Source organism: Hyperolius riggenbachi, chromosome 12 (assembly GCF_040937935.1).
Source record: "Hyperolius riggenbachi isolate aHypRig1 chromosome 12, aHypRig1.pri, whole genome shotgun sequence".
NCBI classification, from domain to species: domain Eukaryota; kingdom Metazoa; phylum Chordata; class Amphibia; order Anura; family Hyperoliidae; genus Hyperolius; species Hyperolius riggenbachi.
Window position 1 is genome coordinate 150,559,382 of NC_090657.1, and position 19,925 is coordinate 150,579,306.

The following is a 19,925-nucleotide window of genomic DNA, read 5'->3' on the forward strand; positions in this document are numbered from 1 at the left end:
GAGACCTTGTGGTCCCGAGAGGGGAAATGGTTACTCTCCCCTACAGTTGTGTTGGTGACAACCAGGGTCTGTAAGTGGATTCATGCAAAAATGGCATCCAGAAACTTGGGCGCCCAACATAGTCACTAGTAGAATATTGGTAATTGTACTAATGTTCTACTATATTAGGCCTAGTGCACACCAAAACCACTAGCAGATCCACAAAACTCTAGCGGTTTTGGGTGCGGATGAGTGAGTTTAGTCCCAGTGCACACCGGGCGGATCTTGATGCGATCCGCCGGGTGTTCACGGGCCGCATCCGCATCAGCATCCGCGTGGCTAATGTATCTCTACGGGCTGGTGCACAGCGGCGGTTTGAGCTTTTAAGCAAACCGCAAACGTGCAGCAAGAGGCACGTTTGCGGCTTGGTAAAAACTTTAAACCACCGGTGTGCACCAGCCCATAGAGATACATTAGCCACGCGGATTTTCAGGCGGATTCGGCCGCCGGATCGGCCCGGTGTGCACTGGGCCTTACTGTGCTAATATCAATCGTAAAGTATCCCCCCCCCATGCGAAACCCTAACCATCTCCTTTATGCCTAACCCCTCCCCCCCTCCATGCGCTTCCTTGTGCTTGCCCTAAATAATATTCTAATATATAAATCCACCTATTCTAATATATAATCCACCACTGGCTCTTTGTTGTGTTTTGTCTGTTTAGGAGTTCCTTCACCTATTAGTCTATACTTTTCGATGTACTCATTACACCTGTATGTCTGTTTATTAATAGAATCATCCAGTCAGCCAACCATGTGGCAGCAATGCAGTGCATATAGTTACACAGATACAAGTTAAGAGATTAATTTGGTTCATGCAACAGAATAGAGAAAATTGGATTATCACGATTGTATGAAGAGCTGGTTAATGACATGGAAATAATTCTAGCTTGCATGTAAATTTCATGTAGACTGTGCGCACGATGAGGCTCTATGCGGTCGCCATTCCACTAAGCAGCGGACTAGCAGCGGACTAACAGCAGATGGCGCTTACCGATCTGATGCTCCAGTGATTTTAGCTGCTAAGCCTGTTTTGAACTACTGTACAGCCAAAATGGATTATTTTTGTCTCTGAGTCAGAGATATATTGAAATTACCAAGACATAAATGACATACCTATAGGCAGTAAGGTTGCGCTGGGTATATTCAATGTGCACAAGGTGTAAATCTCGAATCATTAACCAGAGTATCTATATATATAATAGAGTAAGTGCCTCAACTCTCAAGCAAGAAGAAGAAGTAGCACCCTGCCCCCAGGGCCGGTCCAAGCAAGAAGAAGGGGCTGGTCCAAGCAAGAAGAAGACGTAGTGTCATATCAAACCAAGGGCAAAGAGGGATAATTTGCATATTCAGTAGCAGTGCATTGTGGGCAACCACAAATGTTCACTTATAACTGAATTATTGCAGATTTGCTTCTGTTTTAAGAAGGAAAATTACACCAAGCTTTGCTTTTTTTTAGTAGGAGGGCTTTTTGGTCTCTTTTATCCTCCTATACATTCTTAGTAGTTTAGGTCACCCTAAGTTGCTTGGTTACTCTGTTGTACTGGTCCAAGCCCTATCTCATACAGCCGTATCAATCCCTGCCATGTACTGATGAGGACCAAAAGTCTGAAACAGGCTGTCTACATGTGGGTTTGATATGACTGTGTAAAATTTAAAGCTATATGCTTGCTATACACCAGCAGCTCTGGATGCTTGCTTGGCTTACCAAGGGGGAAAAGGGGTGATTTGCATATTTGGTAGCAGTGCATTGTGGATAACCACAAATGTTCACTTATAGCTGAATTATTGCAGATTTCCTTCTGTTTTAAAAAGACAAATTACACCAATACACTGTGCGGCATTACAGGAAGTGACAACAGTGGAACGCACGATGGAACACGGAAGAGGTGAGTCATCCCCGCCCGCTGCCTCTTACTAATAGTGGCGGCTGCTACTGTGCTTAAGCAGGAGGGGGAGCGCACATGGGGGACCCAGGTGAGGGGGGGGGGGTTCCTGCTGAGCTTAAGCTGGAGGGGAAGTGCACATGGGGGACCCAGGTCAGGAAGGGGGGGATTCCTGCTGAGCTTAAGTTGGAGGTAGAGCACACATGGGGGACCCAGTTGAGGGGGGTCCAACCCCCCTCCCCGCCGCTGTGCCCAATACCCCCTTCCTGCCCTCTACCCTCTTATGCGTCGTATGCTACGCCGCGGGTCAGCTAGTATAATCTAATGTTAGATGCAGTACACCAAAACAGTGACTGGAGTTCACACCATGAATATACAGAGGTCTCTGGGCTCCAGTCACTGAACAAATCCCTGAGCAGGTATCTTGATTCGTAAGTAGATCAAGTAATCACACTTACAAATAAGAAGTAGGTTTCTCCCAGAGTAAAATGAGCTGTAAATTACTTTTCTCCTGTTTTTGCTGTCCCATACAGTAGTTAGTAGAAATCTGACAGAACTGACAGGTTTTTGACTAGTCCAGGCCTAGCAAACTTTACATGGCCCGGGCCGCACTGTGTGGACCGCGAACCACATGCCTAAAATTTCCAACCCCCCATGACAAGTTGCGAGCGGGCAGCGGGGGTTTTGAAACTCACCTCACTCACCGATGTCCCGCAGCGCATCTCCATGGCAACAGGGCATCACATGACGTGACGTCAGGATGTGCCAGCGTATTACACACTAGCCCGTCCTGAAGTCACATCATGTGACACCCTGTTGCCATTGAGACGCGACAAGGGACATCGGGGGGCAAAGTGAGTTTCAAATCCCCCGCTGCCCATTGGCAACTTTTCACGGAGGGAGGGGGAAAGGAGGAGAATCTGGCCGCTTGTCGGAGGGGTGGAGAAGCAGCACCCCTGCCTGCTGGCCGTACTTTGCCCAGCACTGGGCTAGTCCATCTCTTCATGGGGGATTCTCAGAATTTAATTTATTGTTTACAAAAGCACTTCCTGGTATAGATCCATATAAAGATGCAGGCCGCCCCTTCTACCTGTTTGCACACTATTCTGGCAGATGGATGGAGCAACTGCCATTCACTAAGTGCTTCTGAATATCAAGACAACCCTGAGAATCCCCCATGAGGAGATGGGTTAGTCCAAAGTCAGTTCTGTCAAATTTCTACTACCTACTGTAAGGGACAACATAGGAGAAAAGTAATTTATAGCAAATTTTACTCTGGGAGAAATTCACTTTTTATTTATGTTTCCATGTATTTAAAATTGTATAATTTTCGCAATAGTGGTCCTTTAAGGTTTAATTATTTAGTATTCCCCTTAAAAACCCCACTTAGCGGTTTTTCACATTCCTATATAAATACAGATTGTGGGTAAAATTCAAAATTGATACTTTTAATCCATTAGATGGAAGTTACCCACTTGGTTCCACAGAGGCTAAATGTTTCAAACCCTAAATAATATTCTAATATATACATAATCAGTTGTCCTGAGTCTGACCTGTCGCACCACTGGCTCTCTGTCTGTTGTCTGTTTAGGAGTTCCTCCACCTATTATTCTATATCTCTTGATGAATTTATTACATGTGTATGCCTATTTATGAATGCAACTATCCAGGCAGCCAATCGTGTGGCAGCAATGCAGTGCATATAGTTACAGACACAAGGCAAGAGATTCATTTGATTTTCACATCATGCAACAGAACTAAGAAAATGTGATTTTCACCATTGTATGTAGAGCTGGTTAATGAGATGCAAACACTAGCTTGTATGTAAATGTCATATACGCTTCTTGGAACTGAGCCAATCAGAGTCATCAAGAAGCTTATCTAACTGGTCCAATTCCAAGCTGCATACAATTTGCATTAAATGTGCATGTAGTATAGAATTTTTAGCATCTCCAGTCCTTTTTTGGACTTGGTTGAGCTTCCCACAATTAAACATGATTTGAAACAACTATTGGATGGAAAAATTAGAGAGGTCGAGTTTGTGGCAGCGGTCGATAGGGCCAAGAGAGGAAAAAGTCCGGGCGCAGACGGTTTTGGACCAGAATTTTATGGCGTTTTTGTGAAGGAATTGGCTCCTCTCTTTTATAAAATGCTGCATTTTCTGATATTACTAATAGGGCTCTTATTTGCCTTATCCCAAAAGAGGGTAAGAATTTGCAGCACCCGGGGAGCTTTAGACCTATCTCTTTGATAAATACGGATGTAAAACTATATTCAGGTATTCTTGCAGCAAGGCTGGAAGAGGCAGTGGAGTAATTGTTGGGAAACCAACAGATCGGATTTAGGAAAAAGAGGCATATTCATGAAAACATATATACCGCTATCAATGTGATTCACGATAGTAAGAAAGGAAGAAAGTAGTCAATTCTGGTAGCCGTTGATGCTGAGAAAGCTTTTGACCGGATTTCTTATGCTTTTATATTCAATTGTTTAAGGAAGTTTGGCTTTGGACCAGTTTTTATTGAAAGAATTAGATTGCTGTATAACAATTTGAGTGCTCAATTAATAGTCAATTCCTCTATTTCGGGTCCCTTTAAATTATCGAACGGAGTGCGCCAGGGTTGCCCCTTGTCGCCCGGACTTTTTAATCTGTGCCTTGAACCGCTGATCCGAGCTATCCAAGACGATCCAACTATTAATGGTATGATAGTGGGTGATGTTGAAATTAAAACATTGGCATATGCGGATGATCTCCTGCTGGTGCTTAGAGATCCAGTAATATCTTTAAAGAGATGTGAGGAATTATTTAATAGCTATGGAAGTTGCTCAAATTTTAAGGTAAACAGAGAAAAGTGCCTGATCCTTGACCTGGGATGCACCCGTATCACTAGAATAAGAATACAAGATTATAACTGCTACTCTTGGAAGAAGGTAATAAGATACTTGGGGGTTGATTTGAGTGGTGAAATTAACAACTTATTTGACCTAAACTCTTAAAAATTAATAGTGGAAAGTAAAAAGAAGCTTAAGGGATGGGATAGACCTTATTTTAACCCTTTGGGGCGCATTGCAATACTTAAAATGTTTATTTTGCCAAAAATTTTATTTTGTATGCAGTGTATACCGATTGCCCTTCCCAGCACATGGTTTAAGGAATGGAATAGACTATTCCAAGATTTTATTTGGGCAAGGACCCCACGTAGAATAAATTATAAGACAATTTGTAGAAGTAAGTTGGGGGGCGGGTTGGCGGCACCTGACATACTGGTTTACTATAAAAGTATACATTTGGTAAGGATAACGGATTGGAAGGGAGAGCATTCTACATCCTCAGGGGAAAAAACTTGGGTAAACATAGAGAAAGAGGAACTAAATTTTGAGATATTATTCTCTTGGCAATGGGTAAGTGTGCGGGGGTTATGGGTGGCATCAACCCATCCCCTGATAAAACCAACCTTAGGTGTCTTGATGGGGCTCATGAAAAGATGGCAATTAAAAGATGGCCTGTCTCCTTTGACATCTTTGAGAAATATCCCAGACTTCCCGCCCGCATCCTCGGCCTCTTGGTTCACCGGGAGTGGATTGAGCTTGGATACCCGCTTAATCCATGTTTTGGGTAACAGGGAAGCGGGGATAAAGGGGATCCTGGAAACAGTAGAAAGAAACGTACCCTGGGGCCTTATTCAATTACGGAATTATATAAATAAAAGTGGGCCTTTCAAGATGGAATTAAATATTTTTGAAAAACTTTTGTTTTTGAATAAAAGACCCCCCAAAATACTGTCCTTGTTGTATGACTATTTACAATCTAATGATCAATGTGAACTTCCCTCATATTGTAAAAAATGGGAGCATATTATGAAAACTTCCTTGACCGAACAATGGCCTAGAATATGGGCTGCAGTGTGGAATATCCCTGATCCGGATATCCAATGGATGCAATATAGAATAATCACAAGATGGTATTTGACCCCCAAACGAGTGGGAAAGTTCGGTCCACTGTCGAGCGTTCCATGCTGGAGGTGCGGGCGGTTAGGGGGATCGGAGCTGCATATGTGGTGGCTTTGTCCAGCGATTTGCACCTTGTGGGAACATTTTATTAAATTTAGTAAAAGGGTGGCAGATAGCTGTTTTAACATCTCCATAATCAGTGTAATATTTAGCATAACAGATTCGAAAGAAAATGGGGAAAGCGATTTCCTAAAGGAGATTGGCTCTATCTATCTAAAAAAAAAATATTTGCAAAACATTGGAAGGGCGGGGGGAACCCCCATATTAGTGACTGGTTTAGAGAAATGGAATCTGTATATGATAGAGCCACCAATGCTCCCACAGTGGCTTTATCAACTGTTGAGGGATCTTTTAGAGGAACATGGGGTAATATGCGGGATGCTCTCTCTTTGGAAAATGTTTAAAATAGTAAGGTAGGGTGTAAAGTATATTTGTCGATGATGATAGCGCTTGGCATGGCCTGTTATGGTATGGTTGCTATGTAAAGGTATGTCTGTTCTAGTGTGTTTGCGGTATGGAAGGAGGTGGGGGGTATAAAAAATTGAATAGATTTATTAAAGGTATTATATAGATAGAAGAGTAAATTAAGCTGAAAAATTCAATCTAATCTTCAGGCAATGATGCAAGTGATACCTGAATCTAAGGCGAGTGCCTTAAATTAATCAGGAAATAGCCTGGTGGCATGACTGAGCCTGAAAAAGAAAAAAAAAAAAAGAATTTTTAGCATCTCATCCACCATCTCTAACGGCTTGACTGTTGGGGCCAGGTAAGCTAGTTTGGATATTTCTCTACCGCTGACCTCCTGGGATTCTCACACACAACAGACTCTAGATTTCACCTGGAATAGCGTAAACTCCAAATTACATTGAATGGACAGGATTTCTGTGTACAGGGATGAATTGTTAATTAAAAAGCATAGAAGAGAATCACCAGACTGACAAAGGCTATGGTATTTCGGAAAGCTCCTCTACCAGTGTGGTGAGTAGAAAAGCATCTAACCATGCACAATGCGTTAAACAGTGTCAGGCTGCACTGCGGTAAAGAATATGAAGGTTATGATATGGTGGAAATGCGCACACCAAAACTGGATTCATCAGACTTGGCTGTGATTTGCTGTTCCCCTTCCTATCCAGTTTTGGCGAGTTGGTGCACTCTGCAGACTTACTGTAGCTTTCTTTCCTTGCCTGATAACAGTACAATCTGACGTTGTTCAATGTATTGTGCATACTAAGCATTATCCTTCTAAGTTTTCCATTTCTCTTCCATACGGTTTAGTTTAAGATCACATGGACGATCTCCAGACATCTAAATGCTGTGGTTGAAAACCCGTCTCTTATGGAATCTCTGTTCATGGTGATGTTTGGGTGCACAAGAGCATATTTAGGCAGGGCTTCCAACCATGCAGCATCCAGGTCCCAGCTGATGCTAAATAATCACATAAAAGCCTGCAAACATGGACAGAAATGCTGGGCATCAGGGGCGTTTCTAGGTTCCTGGGAGATCAGGGGCACCCCTGCGCGCCGCAGCAAAAAAATGGGCGTGGCCATGCCACAGAAAGTGGGTGTGGTCATGGGTGGGGCCAAATGTACATGAACATAGCAGTGGCGGAACTTACATATATTCAATAGGCAGTATTTCACATAAATAAGCCACCTACCTGGATTCTGTCTTGTCTTTTGCTGGGTGGCCTGTGTGCTGTACTGGCGGTTATGCTGGGCTGCCTGGCTGGTGGTTATGCTATGCTATGCTGTGCTGGCCTAGCTGGTGGTGATGCTGTGCTGGCATTGCTGGCCGGGATGCTGTGCCAGCCTGGCTGATGGTGATGCTGTGCCAGCTTGGCTGGCAGTTATATTGAGCTGGCCTAGCTTTGCTAGGTGACTTGCTGGGGGCTTTGCTGGGCTGGGCAATTTGCTGGGGCATTTTGGGGGCTTTGCTGGGCTGGGGGCTTTGCTGGGCTGGGACCAAGAGGCTTTGCTAGGCTGGGGGGTTTGCTTTGCTGGTGGCTGTGCTTTGCTGGGCTGGGGCCCTGGGGCTTTGCTTGGCTGTAAATAGGTAGGTGCCTCCAGTATAAGTTAGATAGGTATGTTCCCCCAGTATAGGTTAGATAGGTAGGTGCCCCCAGTATAGGTTAGATAGGTAGGTTCGCCCAGTATAGGTTAGATAGGTAGGTTCGCCCAGTATAGGTTAGATAGGTAGATGCCCCCAGTATAGGTTAGATAGGTAGATGCCCCCAGAATAGGTTAGATAGGTAGATGCCCCCAGTATAGTTTAGATAGGTATGTTCCCCCAGTATAGTTTAGATAGGTAGGTGCCCGCAGTGTAGGTTAGATAGGTAGGTGAATCCAGTGTAGGTAAGATAGATAGGTGCTCCCAGTATAGGTTTGATAGGTAGACTCCCCAGTATAGGTTAGATAGGTAGGTTCCCCCAGTATAGGTTAGATAGGTAGGTACCCCCAGTGTAGGTTAGATAGGTAGGTGCCCTCAGTGTAGGTTAGATAGGTAGGTCCCCCCAGTATAGGTTAGACAGGTAGGTTCCCCCAGTATAGGTTAGATAGGTAGGTTCCCCCAGTTTAGGTTCGATAGGTAGGTTCCCCCAGTGTAGGTTAGATAGGTAGGTTCCCCCAGTGTAGGTTAGATAGATAGATGTCCCCAGTATAGGTTAGATAGGTAAGTGCCCCCCCCTATAGGTTAGATAGATAGATGCCCCTGGTGTAGGTTAGATAGAAAGGTTCCCCCCCGAGGAAGCAGGCGGGGGCATAGCGTAGATAAAAACTCACCTTCCGATCTCCGCAGGCAGCTGCCATTTCCTTCCGACTTCCTCCCCCGGCATCCCTCGCATTGGTAACAGCGCCCCTGTGATGTCATCACAGGGGCGCTGTAACCAAGGTGACGGCCGCCGGGGGAGGAAGTTAGAAGAAGATGGAAGCTGTGCCTGCGGAGATCGGAAGGTGAGTTTTTAACTATGCTATGCCCCGCCCCCTCCGCTACGCCCAGTGCCCCCTCCTGCCGCTTAGTGTGATCCGTGGCACCATGGCAACAGGCTCGTGGGTGGTGCCCTGGATCAAAGGCCCTAGCGACGTCGCTGCTGGGCATCCAATCATTCTAACAGGCTTTAAACACATACTTTATACACTTTATTAGGTACACATTGCTAGTACGGTGTTTAACCTCTTTTTGTTTTCAGAACTGCCTCAGAGCTCGTTTCCATATGCAATGAAGGAGCCGTGGGTTAGCGCACGTAAAATACAGTATACTCACTACAAAGTAAATGGGCGCTTTTATTTTTAAGTGACCAGACATTTGTATTCTGGTTATTTGTCACATCTAAATAAGACAAATAAAAGATCAGTAAGTAATTGCTTCTACGGCTGGGTTCTCACTGTATCGGAAGCACAATGGTGTATTCACAGTGTCCGCTCAGGATACACTATGGTCCAGTGCAATTCGTTGCATATCCACACATGTAGTTCACATTACCTTCTGTTGTGCAACCAGTCTGCTGCTGCCACCCGCTTGTGTCACCTGCCACTGGTTCCACCACTGCTGCTGCACCACTGCTTGGTCCACTGCAGAGGAGAAGGATCAGTATACAGATCGGAGCCAGATGCATATGGGGTTTTCACTGGATCGCAATAGACTAATTGCAATCCTCTCATAGGCTTCCATTGATTCTGTCGGCATCCACCTTGTTGGTGATCTGTATCCACATCTGGAATTATCGCAGACTGCACAACCTTGTGTTCCGCTCATCAGAATGGAGCAAATGGATCTGTTACAAATGGACTGATTTGCATAGGATCTGTTCACATGCCTGCTGATCTATTCTGCTCAGTGGAACATTTTTCTTGCTATTGCAAACCCAGCCTTATTGTATTCAGTGCAAGGTGGTCATAGGTACACATGTGGTTTATAAATGTGCTGGGACAACGTAAGTTTAAATGCTTCATTACACACTTAGATGCCAACTACAGAACTGTAGTGCTGCAGTAGAAAGAGATGGGCGTGGTCAGGTGGCATGCCCTGTGCTGGGGAGGGACCTCCAACTCTGCTGTTAATAAGGAGCTACTGGATGTTTTCAGGTAGGAACTTTTAATATATTTAACCAGTTCACCCCCAAGGCTTTTTAGCCTAACGGACCAGAGCAATTTTCAGTTGTCAGCGCTCCTCCCTTTTATTCCCTAATAACTTTATTACTACTTATCACAAGAAAATGATCTATACCTCGTTTTTTCGCCACCAATTAGGCTTTCTGTGGATAGTACATTTTGCTAAGAATTTTTTTTATTCTAAATGCATTTTAATGAGAAAAACAGAAAAAAAAGAAAAAAATCATTATTTCTCAGTGTTCAGCCATTATAGTTTTAAAATTAAACATTCTCCTGTGGATAAAACAAACACGTTTTATTTGCCCAGTGGTCCCGATAATTAAACCGTTTAAATTATGTCCCTATCACAATGTATGGCGACAGTATATTATTTTGAAATATAAGTGGTTATTTTTCTGTTTGTTCTGGCCATAATTACAAGCCCCTATGTAATAAATTAAAATTAATTTTCCCCCATAAAATATAGAATAAAACAAGGAGAGTCCCTAAGGCAACTATTTATTTATTTTTTTTAAGCTGATTTTTTTTTTACAAGTGTTTTTTTGGGGGGGGGAGGGTTGGAAGTGTAATTTTATTAATGATGTGTATATACTTGAAAATGTATGTATTTTGTAGGTGTAATATACTTTTTGGCCACAAGATGGCGCTAGTGAACATTCATAGGACGTGTTCACTTTTTTTTTTACACTTTATTAAACTGTTACATTTCCTGTTTATGTGAATGGACGTAGCCGCTGTTCGCGGTCACGTCCATTCACTCCAGGCACTGCGATTGGGTAGAGGACCATTCGGTCTTCTTCCCTAATCACCCAGCAGGGGATCCCGACGGTAATGGCGGCGGCAGCGGCGTGCACACGGCGGTAGCAGCGGCGGGAATGCGCGACGTATTAAAACGTCATGTTGCCGTTAATAGCGGTAAGCATGACGTTTTAATACGATAGGATGTCGGCAAATGGTTAATATGAAAAGTACAGATGTGCAATGCACAAAAAATGTGGACTGCTTAAAGGAAACTTAAACTGAGAAGGATAAGGATTTTTCCTTTTAAAATAATACCAGTTTCCTGACTCTCCTGCTGATCCTGTGTCTCTTAATACTTTTAGCAACAGCCCCTCAACAAGGATGCAGATCAGGTGCTCTGACAGAAGTCAGACTGGATTAACGGCATGCTTGTTTCAGGTGTGAGAGTTAGATAGTACTGCAGCAAATTGATCAGCAGGAAAGTCAGGCAACTGGTATTGTTTAAAAGAAAACATCCATATCTCTCTCAGTTTAGGTTCCCTTTAATAAAAAAATTACTATGGTATGATTTAAAAAAGTAGTGTTTAACCACTTAACCACAAAGGGGTTTTTACCTAGAAAAGAGCAATTTTCACCTATCAGCGCTCCTCCCTTTCATTCGTCAATAACACTATCATTACTTATCAGACCGAAATGATCTATACCTTGTTTTTTGCCACAAATTAGGCTTTTTTTGTAATGGTATTTGTTTTCAGTAATGACTTTATTTTCTATTAATTTTAAAGAGTAAACATGGGAAAAATACACTATTTCTCCAATTCCATCCCCTATAGTTTTAAAATAAACAATGCTACTGTAAATAAAACCCACACATTTGCCCATTTGTCCCAGTTATTATTCACTTATGGGGAGTTGCATACCCCTTTTCTAGAGTCTGAGTGCCGAGTTGTTATTGTACTCTCTAGTGTACTAATATTTAAATTATATCCCTAGTATCGTGTATGGTGACAATATATTATTTTGAAATGAAGGTGTATCTTTTCTGTTTTGTAGGGAATGAACAGAGGCGCCAACAGGATAATATATACAAAAAATTGTAAAATATGCTATAGAGGCAGTGCTGGACTTACCTCCCCAAAGCAGACATGAAACTGTCAGTTTTAAAAAAAATAGATTTATTGACATACTCCAAAGAAAGTGCTGCAACGCGTTTCGCAGGTATAGTCCTGCTTCATCAGGCAATAAACAACGGAGTATTTTACAGTCATATGTCATAACCACGCCTAGCACCTCTGATCTCTGTGGATATGACATATGACTGTAAAATACACCACTTTCTTTGGAGTATGTCAATAAATCTATGTTTTTTTGAAAATTGATAGTTTCATGTCTGCTTTAGGGAGGTAAGTCCACCACTGCCTCCATAGTATATTTTAAAACTTTTAGTATATTTTATCCTGTTGGCGCCTCTGTTCATTCCCTACGAGACTTGTGTCCCCCCCCCCTGGTGGATGGGGTGTTATACCCCCTTCTTTCCGATCTACAGAGAGCGACTTCTTAATCCTGAGTGGGGACAGGTCTTAATCTCCCCACCTGCATTTACAGTGGTTGCCTAGAAGGTAACCCTGGTTTGTTAGTATCATTTTACTTACCTACAGTGTCCACCCTAATCCAGTACGTACTACACTATATTAGGCTTTTGGTGTCTTTTCCTTTTGTATTTTTTCTGTTTTGATTTTTTTGTACCCAATCAATAATTACAAGCCTTTATTTGCACAAATAACAGTGATATACCCTCATGACATACACAGTAAAATAAGATGAGTCTCTAACGTAACTATGCAATTTTTTTTTAATGCTGTCACTTTTTTTTTTTATGGCAACTATGGGGAGCAGGGAAGGAAAAAAGGAGGGATTAGTTAATTTTTATTTAATGTATAAGGTGTAAAATGTGTATTGTTATGTATTTTTTTTACTAGATGTCCATACACACTAGTCTGTGTGCTTTGAACAGTGTTGTTACAAGAAAGATCATCTGCTTCTCATTGAGGCCATGATCTTTCCTGACAGGCACTTTGATGCCCAGGGAACACTTGTTCCGTTTCACTAATTGTGGATCTCTGAGTCTCGACGGGTACGTGCAGCGCGCGTGTCCATGTTAGTGGCTATTGATGTTTTAAAATGCCCATTGGTTAGTTGATTAAGAGAGACAAATGGGATGTTTTAAACCACTAGCGATTGGCTACTGGTTAATGTCTAAGATTAAGGCAGACAAGTGATTTTGGGGTGATTTTTTATCAGGAAAATTAGAAAACATATCCTGATTATGTTATTCCCCCAGAGACATGCACTTTTTGCTTTCCTCACGGAAGGCTCCTCCAAACTACCCGCCCACCCACCTGGTCAATGGCAGCGAGACCTATGCAAGCTCAACCCTAGCGTCCTTGCTGACCCCCTCCATGCCCTTTCCTCCACTCTCCCCACCCTAACCTGTCCTAATCTTGCTGCAGCTCAGTATCGCCAAACTCTCTCATCAGCCTTAGAGAAAGTTGCTCCACCAATATTTCGCCACAACTGACCCCCTAACCCTCAGCCCTGGCGCACTACCCATACTCGCAACCTCCAGAGGAAAACGCCACTGAACGGAAATAGTGGAAAACTAGACTTAACCAGGATTTCCTACAGTACAAGACCAACCTACTGCAGTTCCACACTGCCCTTGCTCATGCGAAGCACGAATACTTTACCAAGCTCATCGGAGCACAAGCTTCCAACCCCCGGCGTGTTTTTGCCACTTTCAACTCCCTGCTCAACCCCCCCCTCCCCCCCACCCTCCGTTTCCTCCCTCTCTGCCACAGATTTAGCCACCCACTTCACCAACAAAATTGTCTCCATCCGCCAGGAAATATCCAATCTCCAATCTTCACCTTCCACCCCCTTTCCAACCAGCTCCTCCTCCACCCTATCCTCCCCTCACATCCTTCACTCCTACTACCACAGAGGAAGTCATCCACCTACTGCAGACTTCCCATACCACTACCTCCCCCCTTGACCCCATCCCTTCTGATTTACTCCAGCCTCACTTCACGGAATTGGCCCCAGTCCTCACTACCCTGTTCAACCTCTCCTTATCCACAGGCACCTTCCCCTCAGACTTCAAGCAGGCCACTGTACTACCCCTGCTCAAGAAACCCTCCCTCGACCCCTCGCTACCCTCCAACTACCGTTCCTATCTCCCTCCTCCCCTTTGCCTCAAAACTCCTTGAGCGTCTGGTTCAGAAACGCCTGACCCAGTACCTCAGTGCCAACTCACTGCTAGACCCACTGCAATCTGGATTTCGGCCTGCCCACTCAACCGAAACTGCTCTCACCAAAGTGGTCAATGACCTTGCCTTAGCTAAAGCTGAAGGTAAATACTCCATTCTCCTCCTCGACTATTCAGCAGCTTTTGACACAGTAGATCACCCCCTACTCCTCCAGTCCCTCCAGTCCATGGGCATTCACAATCTCGCCCTGTCCTGGCTTTCATCTTACCTCTCCAACCGCTCCTTCACGACCGCCTTAAATGAGTCCTCGTCCACCCCCAACCACCTCTCGGTGGGAGTCCCCCAAGGTTCGGTCCTTGGCCCCCTACTGTTCACCCTATACACATCCTCCATTGGCAAGGTTATCTCCTCCATGGGTTTTAACTATCATCTGTATGCAGATGACACCCAGATCTACCTCCACACCCCTGACATATCCACCACTACCATGGACAAGGTCTCCTCCTGCCTATCAGCCATCTCCTCCTGGATGTCCGCTAGGTTCCTGAAACTAAATCTAGACGAAACGGAATTTATGATCTTCCCACCCTGGCCATCCCTGAACCTCCCAGATGTGCAGGTCACTGTTAACCACACTACCATTCACCCTACCTCTCAAACCCGCTGTCTGGGTGTCACCCTGGACTCCGCACTCTCCTTCACTCCCACATCCAAAACCTCACAAAGTCCTGCAACTTCCACCTTCGCAACATCTGTAAGATTTGCCCTTTCCTGACCTCTGCCACCATCAAACTCCTCATCCATGCCCTCATAATTTCCCGCCTTGACTACAGCAATGCCCTGCTGTCTGGTCTCCTTATGAACCGAACAGCCCCACTGCAGTCCATCATGAATGCGGCAGCCAGAATTATCCACTGCTCCCATCGCTCCACCACGGCGGATGCCCTCCTTGAATCCCTCCACTGGCTTCCTATCCAGTCCAGAATCAGATTCAAGATACTGTGTCTGACCTGCAAATCTGTCCACAAAACCTGTCCAACCTACATTTCCGATCTTACTCAGAGGTACACACCTAGCCGCTCACTCCGCTCTTCCAATGAACTTCGCCTAACCGCCCCCCCGCATCACCCAGTCCCATGCACGCCTCCAGAACTTCTCAAGAGCTGCTCCAACACTATGGAACTCCCTACCTCCACCCATTAGGGCAGCCCCCTCCTTCAACATCTTCAAGAAAGCCCCCAAAACTCACCTTTTCACTTTGGCCTACTACCCCTCACAAGTGCTCTAAAAACACAGCTGTACTCTGGTCCCCTACCGTTCATGTCCTTACCTCTCCCTCTAGATTGTAAGCCTTTGGGCAGGGTCCTCCTCCTTTTGTGTCCTACCTGATCATGCACCTCCATTACTGTGAACCCATGCTATGCATCTGAGTGAACCTAACTTGCCTAATCTCCATGCTCCCCTCCAGTGACTGACTAAGCATTACCTTGTACTCCTACTGTGCTGCGTGATCTGGTTCTTTCTTGTATTCCTGTATTGTCATTTTGCTGTATGTCACCCCAAAATATTGTCTGTAACCTAAACTAATGTCCAGCGCTGCGTAATATGTTGGCGCTTTATAAATACAATAAATAAATACCCACCTCTGCACTCCATAGACATAAGCGCGGACTCATTTGCCTTGGCAATCATTCATACTGGACCTTGTCCACACTACTGACCTTCAATTCCCCCCCCCCCCCCCCACACACACACACACCCACACCAGGCCCCCTAGGCTTTACTGTTCTCAGCACTTCAAATCTGCTCTTCCACTGTCCTACTGAATAAGCAAGTATACTAAGCAGGTCTATTACAATTAAGGTCTTTAAAGAGCTACAACAACCATTTTGGGCTTTATTGCGGACTTATGTTGTTGGAGACATACCATCTTCTCTTTTGTCAAAGCATCCAATACAAACACCACAGCACTTTTTTTCCTATGTGTTATCACAAGGTTTATCCATCATTAGAATAAATATGTGACGGTCAAAACAAAGCTGGCATCCTCTTGTCAAAATCAGCTGACAAGTGTACATGGAAAGGACAAAGATCTGAGTCTTGGTCACAACATCACTACATGCATAGGTAACTAGCAAGAGGAGAACTTCAAATCTGCAGCAAAATCATCATCAGTAAACTGTGAGATCTAAAATCAGTCAACTTAGTTTATTAAAGGGTTTTGAAGAGGAAGTGTCTGTATTGTTTTTTGTCTGTATTGTTTTAGAAGCCAATCAGATTGTTTTGCTTGCCCTGTAAGAATAAAAAAGGGGGAGAGGCAGGCACTTGTCATGGCCAATGTGTTGGAGAGAGAACTGTTTGATGATAAACACCTTGTTGGCTGCAGTAATTAATTGTCCTCTATGTCTGCCCTTCAATGGAATGGTCAAATGATAAGACTTGTATATGTGTAAATGTTTGAAGAAAAGGATCGACATCAGTGTCTTCTAAAAGCCCACATTGAGACACATACAGATTTATGTAATAGCGCAAAAAAGTAATAACCAATGAGCAATTTTACTTTGTTATTGTATCTGCTGTAATCTAAAACCATCTCAACCCAGACTGGCTTGTCTCCACTACAATGTTAAGTAAGCACAGAGTATACATACAGACAGACAGATAGACAGACAGATAGATACATACATACATACATAATACACACACACATATATATACACATATATATGTCCCCCCTTATCTAATCCTTATCCAATTTTCAATCTTAATGCAATGTATCCTGCCCATGTTTGCGTTCTGCGATATACGAAAACTCCTGTGCATAAGCGGTTTGTGCAGCGTGACATATAAAATTGCAAAAATCATATAAGTACCAGTAGTTTATGAGACAAAATACAGCATTATGAAGTTTAATGCTCTGGACCAAGGAACACCAACTTTGAAAAGCCATCCTTAGACAGCATTTGGTCATACTGACTAGAGTCCTTAATTCAGACATATCATAAATTGACATAAGAAAGACAAGGATATGCCAGGTATGTTAAACAATTCTGGAGCAGTTTGGAAGTCTGTTGTATGGCCACCAGGTATGCTGATAAATCCAATGACCTTCCAACTGAAGGTTATCTAACAGGAATGTAGAAAAATGCATATATTTTGCTTCCCTACACAAGGACCACTGTGTAAAGCTTGCGGTTGCCATAACACCCTACCTCTAATCTCCCAAGTCCCCACCAACAACACCACCACCATAATAAAATGGTGAGAGTAAGGCTCTCCTATCCTTTCTATGCCCTTGACAAGTAGCTGTGTCCTTTCATGTAGATGCAATGTGGCCAAAAATTCTTGGGAACCTAAAAGAACAGATTGTGATGAAGCAGTAATCAAAAATAAAACAAACCACAGCAATAACAATGACAATAAAAGAGTCGTAGATATACTGAAACCACATTCTACACCAAGAAGCAAATGACTGGTGGCAACATTTTCTCAACGCAAGAGTCAGACTCTTCGATTTTTAAAGGTTTCCTTTAGAAAGACATCAAGGACAGTTATAGAGAGAAACACATTGTTTAAATGTTTGTAGCATACGGCACTTTAATACAGAAATGGCATACTCCCGTTGTAGACTGAACACTCTGAATATTCAAGCATGAACCTTTCACCTTATCAACGTTCTGTCCTGTAATGCCAGAGATGCCCCTTTGCAGAGCCGCACAGAAATCTGCATTCATATAGAAATAATGAAAAAGCAGATAAGCTATCAATGTAGTAAATAAGCATTATCATCTACTAAATGTGCAAGTGGAACAAATTGCACTACCCATTCGGGGGACACCTTGGGGTGCACGTTGAGATCCCCCATACTACTGCAGCGCCATCAAACCAGTTTTCCCTCAAAGGTCGTTAAACCTACTGTCTCAAATCCAGACACTGTGAAATTGTCTTTCTGATTCCCCTTTCCTGGCCAAATCACAGATTCAACGCATTATCCCAAGCTGTACCAAGGTCACATATGGTACAACACTGTAAGTGCCTACTGTTGGTATTACTAATAACCTTGAAAACTGAGGGTACATATTGGTCACATAAAGAAAAAAAATTAGCTGTCAGCTTCCCTGGACGCTGAGTCTTACCAGTATTTACAGCATTGTATTCTACTAGCCATCCATTTTTCCAACCCTCCCAATCTCCACACCGGCAATGAGCGCATACAGCTCAAGACATCACCTTGGTGGCAGAAACAGGATAACGCTCATTTACACAACGACAATGATCGCCAAACAAAAAAAAAACCCAAAGTTGCGTTCCACTTACCCAAAAGCATTCTTGATACGTCTTGCTGTTGTGTCTTTACCCCCGAAATCGCTATCAGATTTTGCCGAGCGGCTGCATTCGCAACACAGATCCTTCTGGCTGCCCCTGATAGAGGGTGACTGGCCTCCAATTCGTTCACCTTCCCAAATGATACACTTATACTTCAATTAAAAGCTTAATGCTCCACTGATCTCTGCCCGGAGGAGGTAAACAAGCGGCACTCTCTCTCCACAGCTACTGGCCCTCGCTTTAACCCAATCACCGAGCACAGATGGAGAAATTACCCAGTGTAGCCTCTCCCAGCTGAGAGCTCTGCAAACCAAAAGATACTGTATTACCATACAAATCGGATGGGAGGTCTGAGGGGGGTGGGGGTGCAGAGAGAGAGAGAGAGTGAGAAGTCAGGGTGTACTTCTTCTGTCCTCTCACATTGAGGGCATGCCAATTCTCCCCTGCACATATCCCTGGCACACTTCAGCAGCTGGGTAACCACTGTTCTGTGGACTTAAGGAAGACTGACAAGCAATGACGCAAAGGTGAGACAGCCACAGCTGATAAGAATAGTGCCCACTTCTGCCCACTGTCAGCTCTTCAGATCAGGCAGTGCTTGATGACGGATCTGTCTTGTTGCTTCTGACTTCTGTGGTGTTATTGTGTTGTCTTCCTCTCTCCCTTTTGTGTAGCACAAAGCACCCACTTTGTGCAGAGACCACTGAGCCAGCAGAGAGTTAAAAGGAAGGAGAAGTGAACAAAGTGTGTTCCAAGCAAAGGCTGTTTGAAGTCTGATAGGATCCAATTATCCCAGTAAGCGTAGCTTTTCAGTATCAATTGGGAAAGCTCCTGCTTTATCTGATCATCATCCTTCAGGAAAATGCCCTGTATAGATTAGCTTTGAAATATTTTACATATCCTAGACTTTGCCAGTCTTCCTGGAGGACGGAATCTGTCTCCAGCTACCCTATCTGCTCAGAAACATGACCCACACTGTAACGCTTTGCTTCAATGCTTCCTATTTTATTTTATGTTACTTGCAATGATTTCTTAAATTGTTAGAAGACTTTAAATATTTCCATGTGCTTGACAGCTGATTCTAGTACTCTATCTGCTAGAGAAAGAGGTTGGTTCTAAGAAATCAAATGTGAGGCAAAAAAATAAATATTCAGTATTTTCCTCCCACAGTTCTTTATGTTTTGCTAGTGTTTCAGTAGTAGTAATTACGGTGTATTGCTGTCCCGCCGTGTCCTGTCATTACATCGGCAGCTGCAGGATCTAACACAAAAGGGGTCTACTGAATGCTATGGTGCTGCTATCTGCTCAACAGCACCCTGATCTTTCCTCTTCAGAAATCACAGACTCGGCTCAACTATTGTCAGATCCAGCTTCTGAGCAAAAAGGTATCATTTATGGTCTAAGGCTTAGGATTGTATAGCATCATTATATAGCATACTGGATTGTCAGTTCTCTTGGTCAGTACGCTCTTTCCAGCCAGTATTATGTCTTTGATTGTTTGCTATTTCCAGCTAGTATTATGTCTGTGATTGTTTGTTTTAAGTTTATCATCT

General features: G+C 43.7%; 1 protein-coding gene and 1 long non-coding RNA gene across 17 annotated transcripts in view; one reads left to right on the forward strand and one right to left on the reverse strand.

Moving 5' to 3' along the window:
* Positions 1 to 19,925, reverse strand: part of ZNF385C (zinc finger protein 385C) — a 526,232-nt gene that overhangs the window by 227,102 nt on the left and 279,205 nt on the right. The window contains exon 1 of one of the 15 annotated variants that reach the window (XM_068263764.1): positions 18,364 to 18,670. The exons of the other annotated variants lie outside the window; for them this stretch is intronic. Within the exon in view, the coding sequence (XP_068119865.1) occupies positions 18,364 to 18,373 (10 nt within the window). The 5' untranslated portion in view covers positions 18,374 to 18,670. Of the gene's footprint in view, positions 1 to 18,363; positions 18,671 to 19,925 lie in introns of those variants that run through there. 15 annotated transcript variants of the gene reach the window in all.
* Positions 18,796 to 19,925, forward strand: part of LOC137542096 (uncharacterized) — a 56,106-nt gene continuing 54,976 nt past the window's right edge. For both annotated transcript variants that reach the window (XR_011025357.1, XR_011025358.1), the window contains exon 1: positions 18,796 to 18,899. This is a non-coding gene — a long non-coding RNA (uncharacterized lncRNA). The remainder of the gene's footprint in view (positions 18,900 to 19,925) is intronic.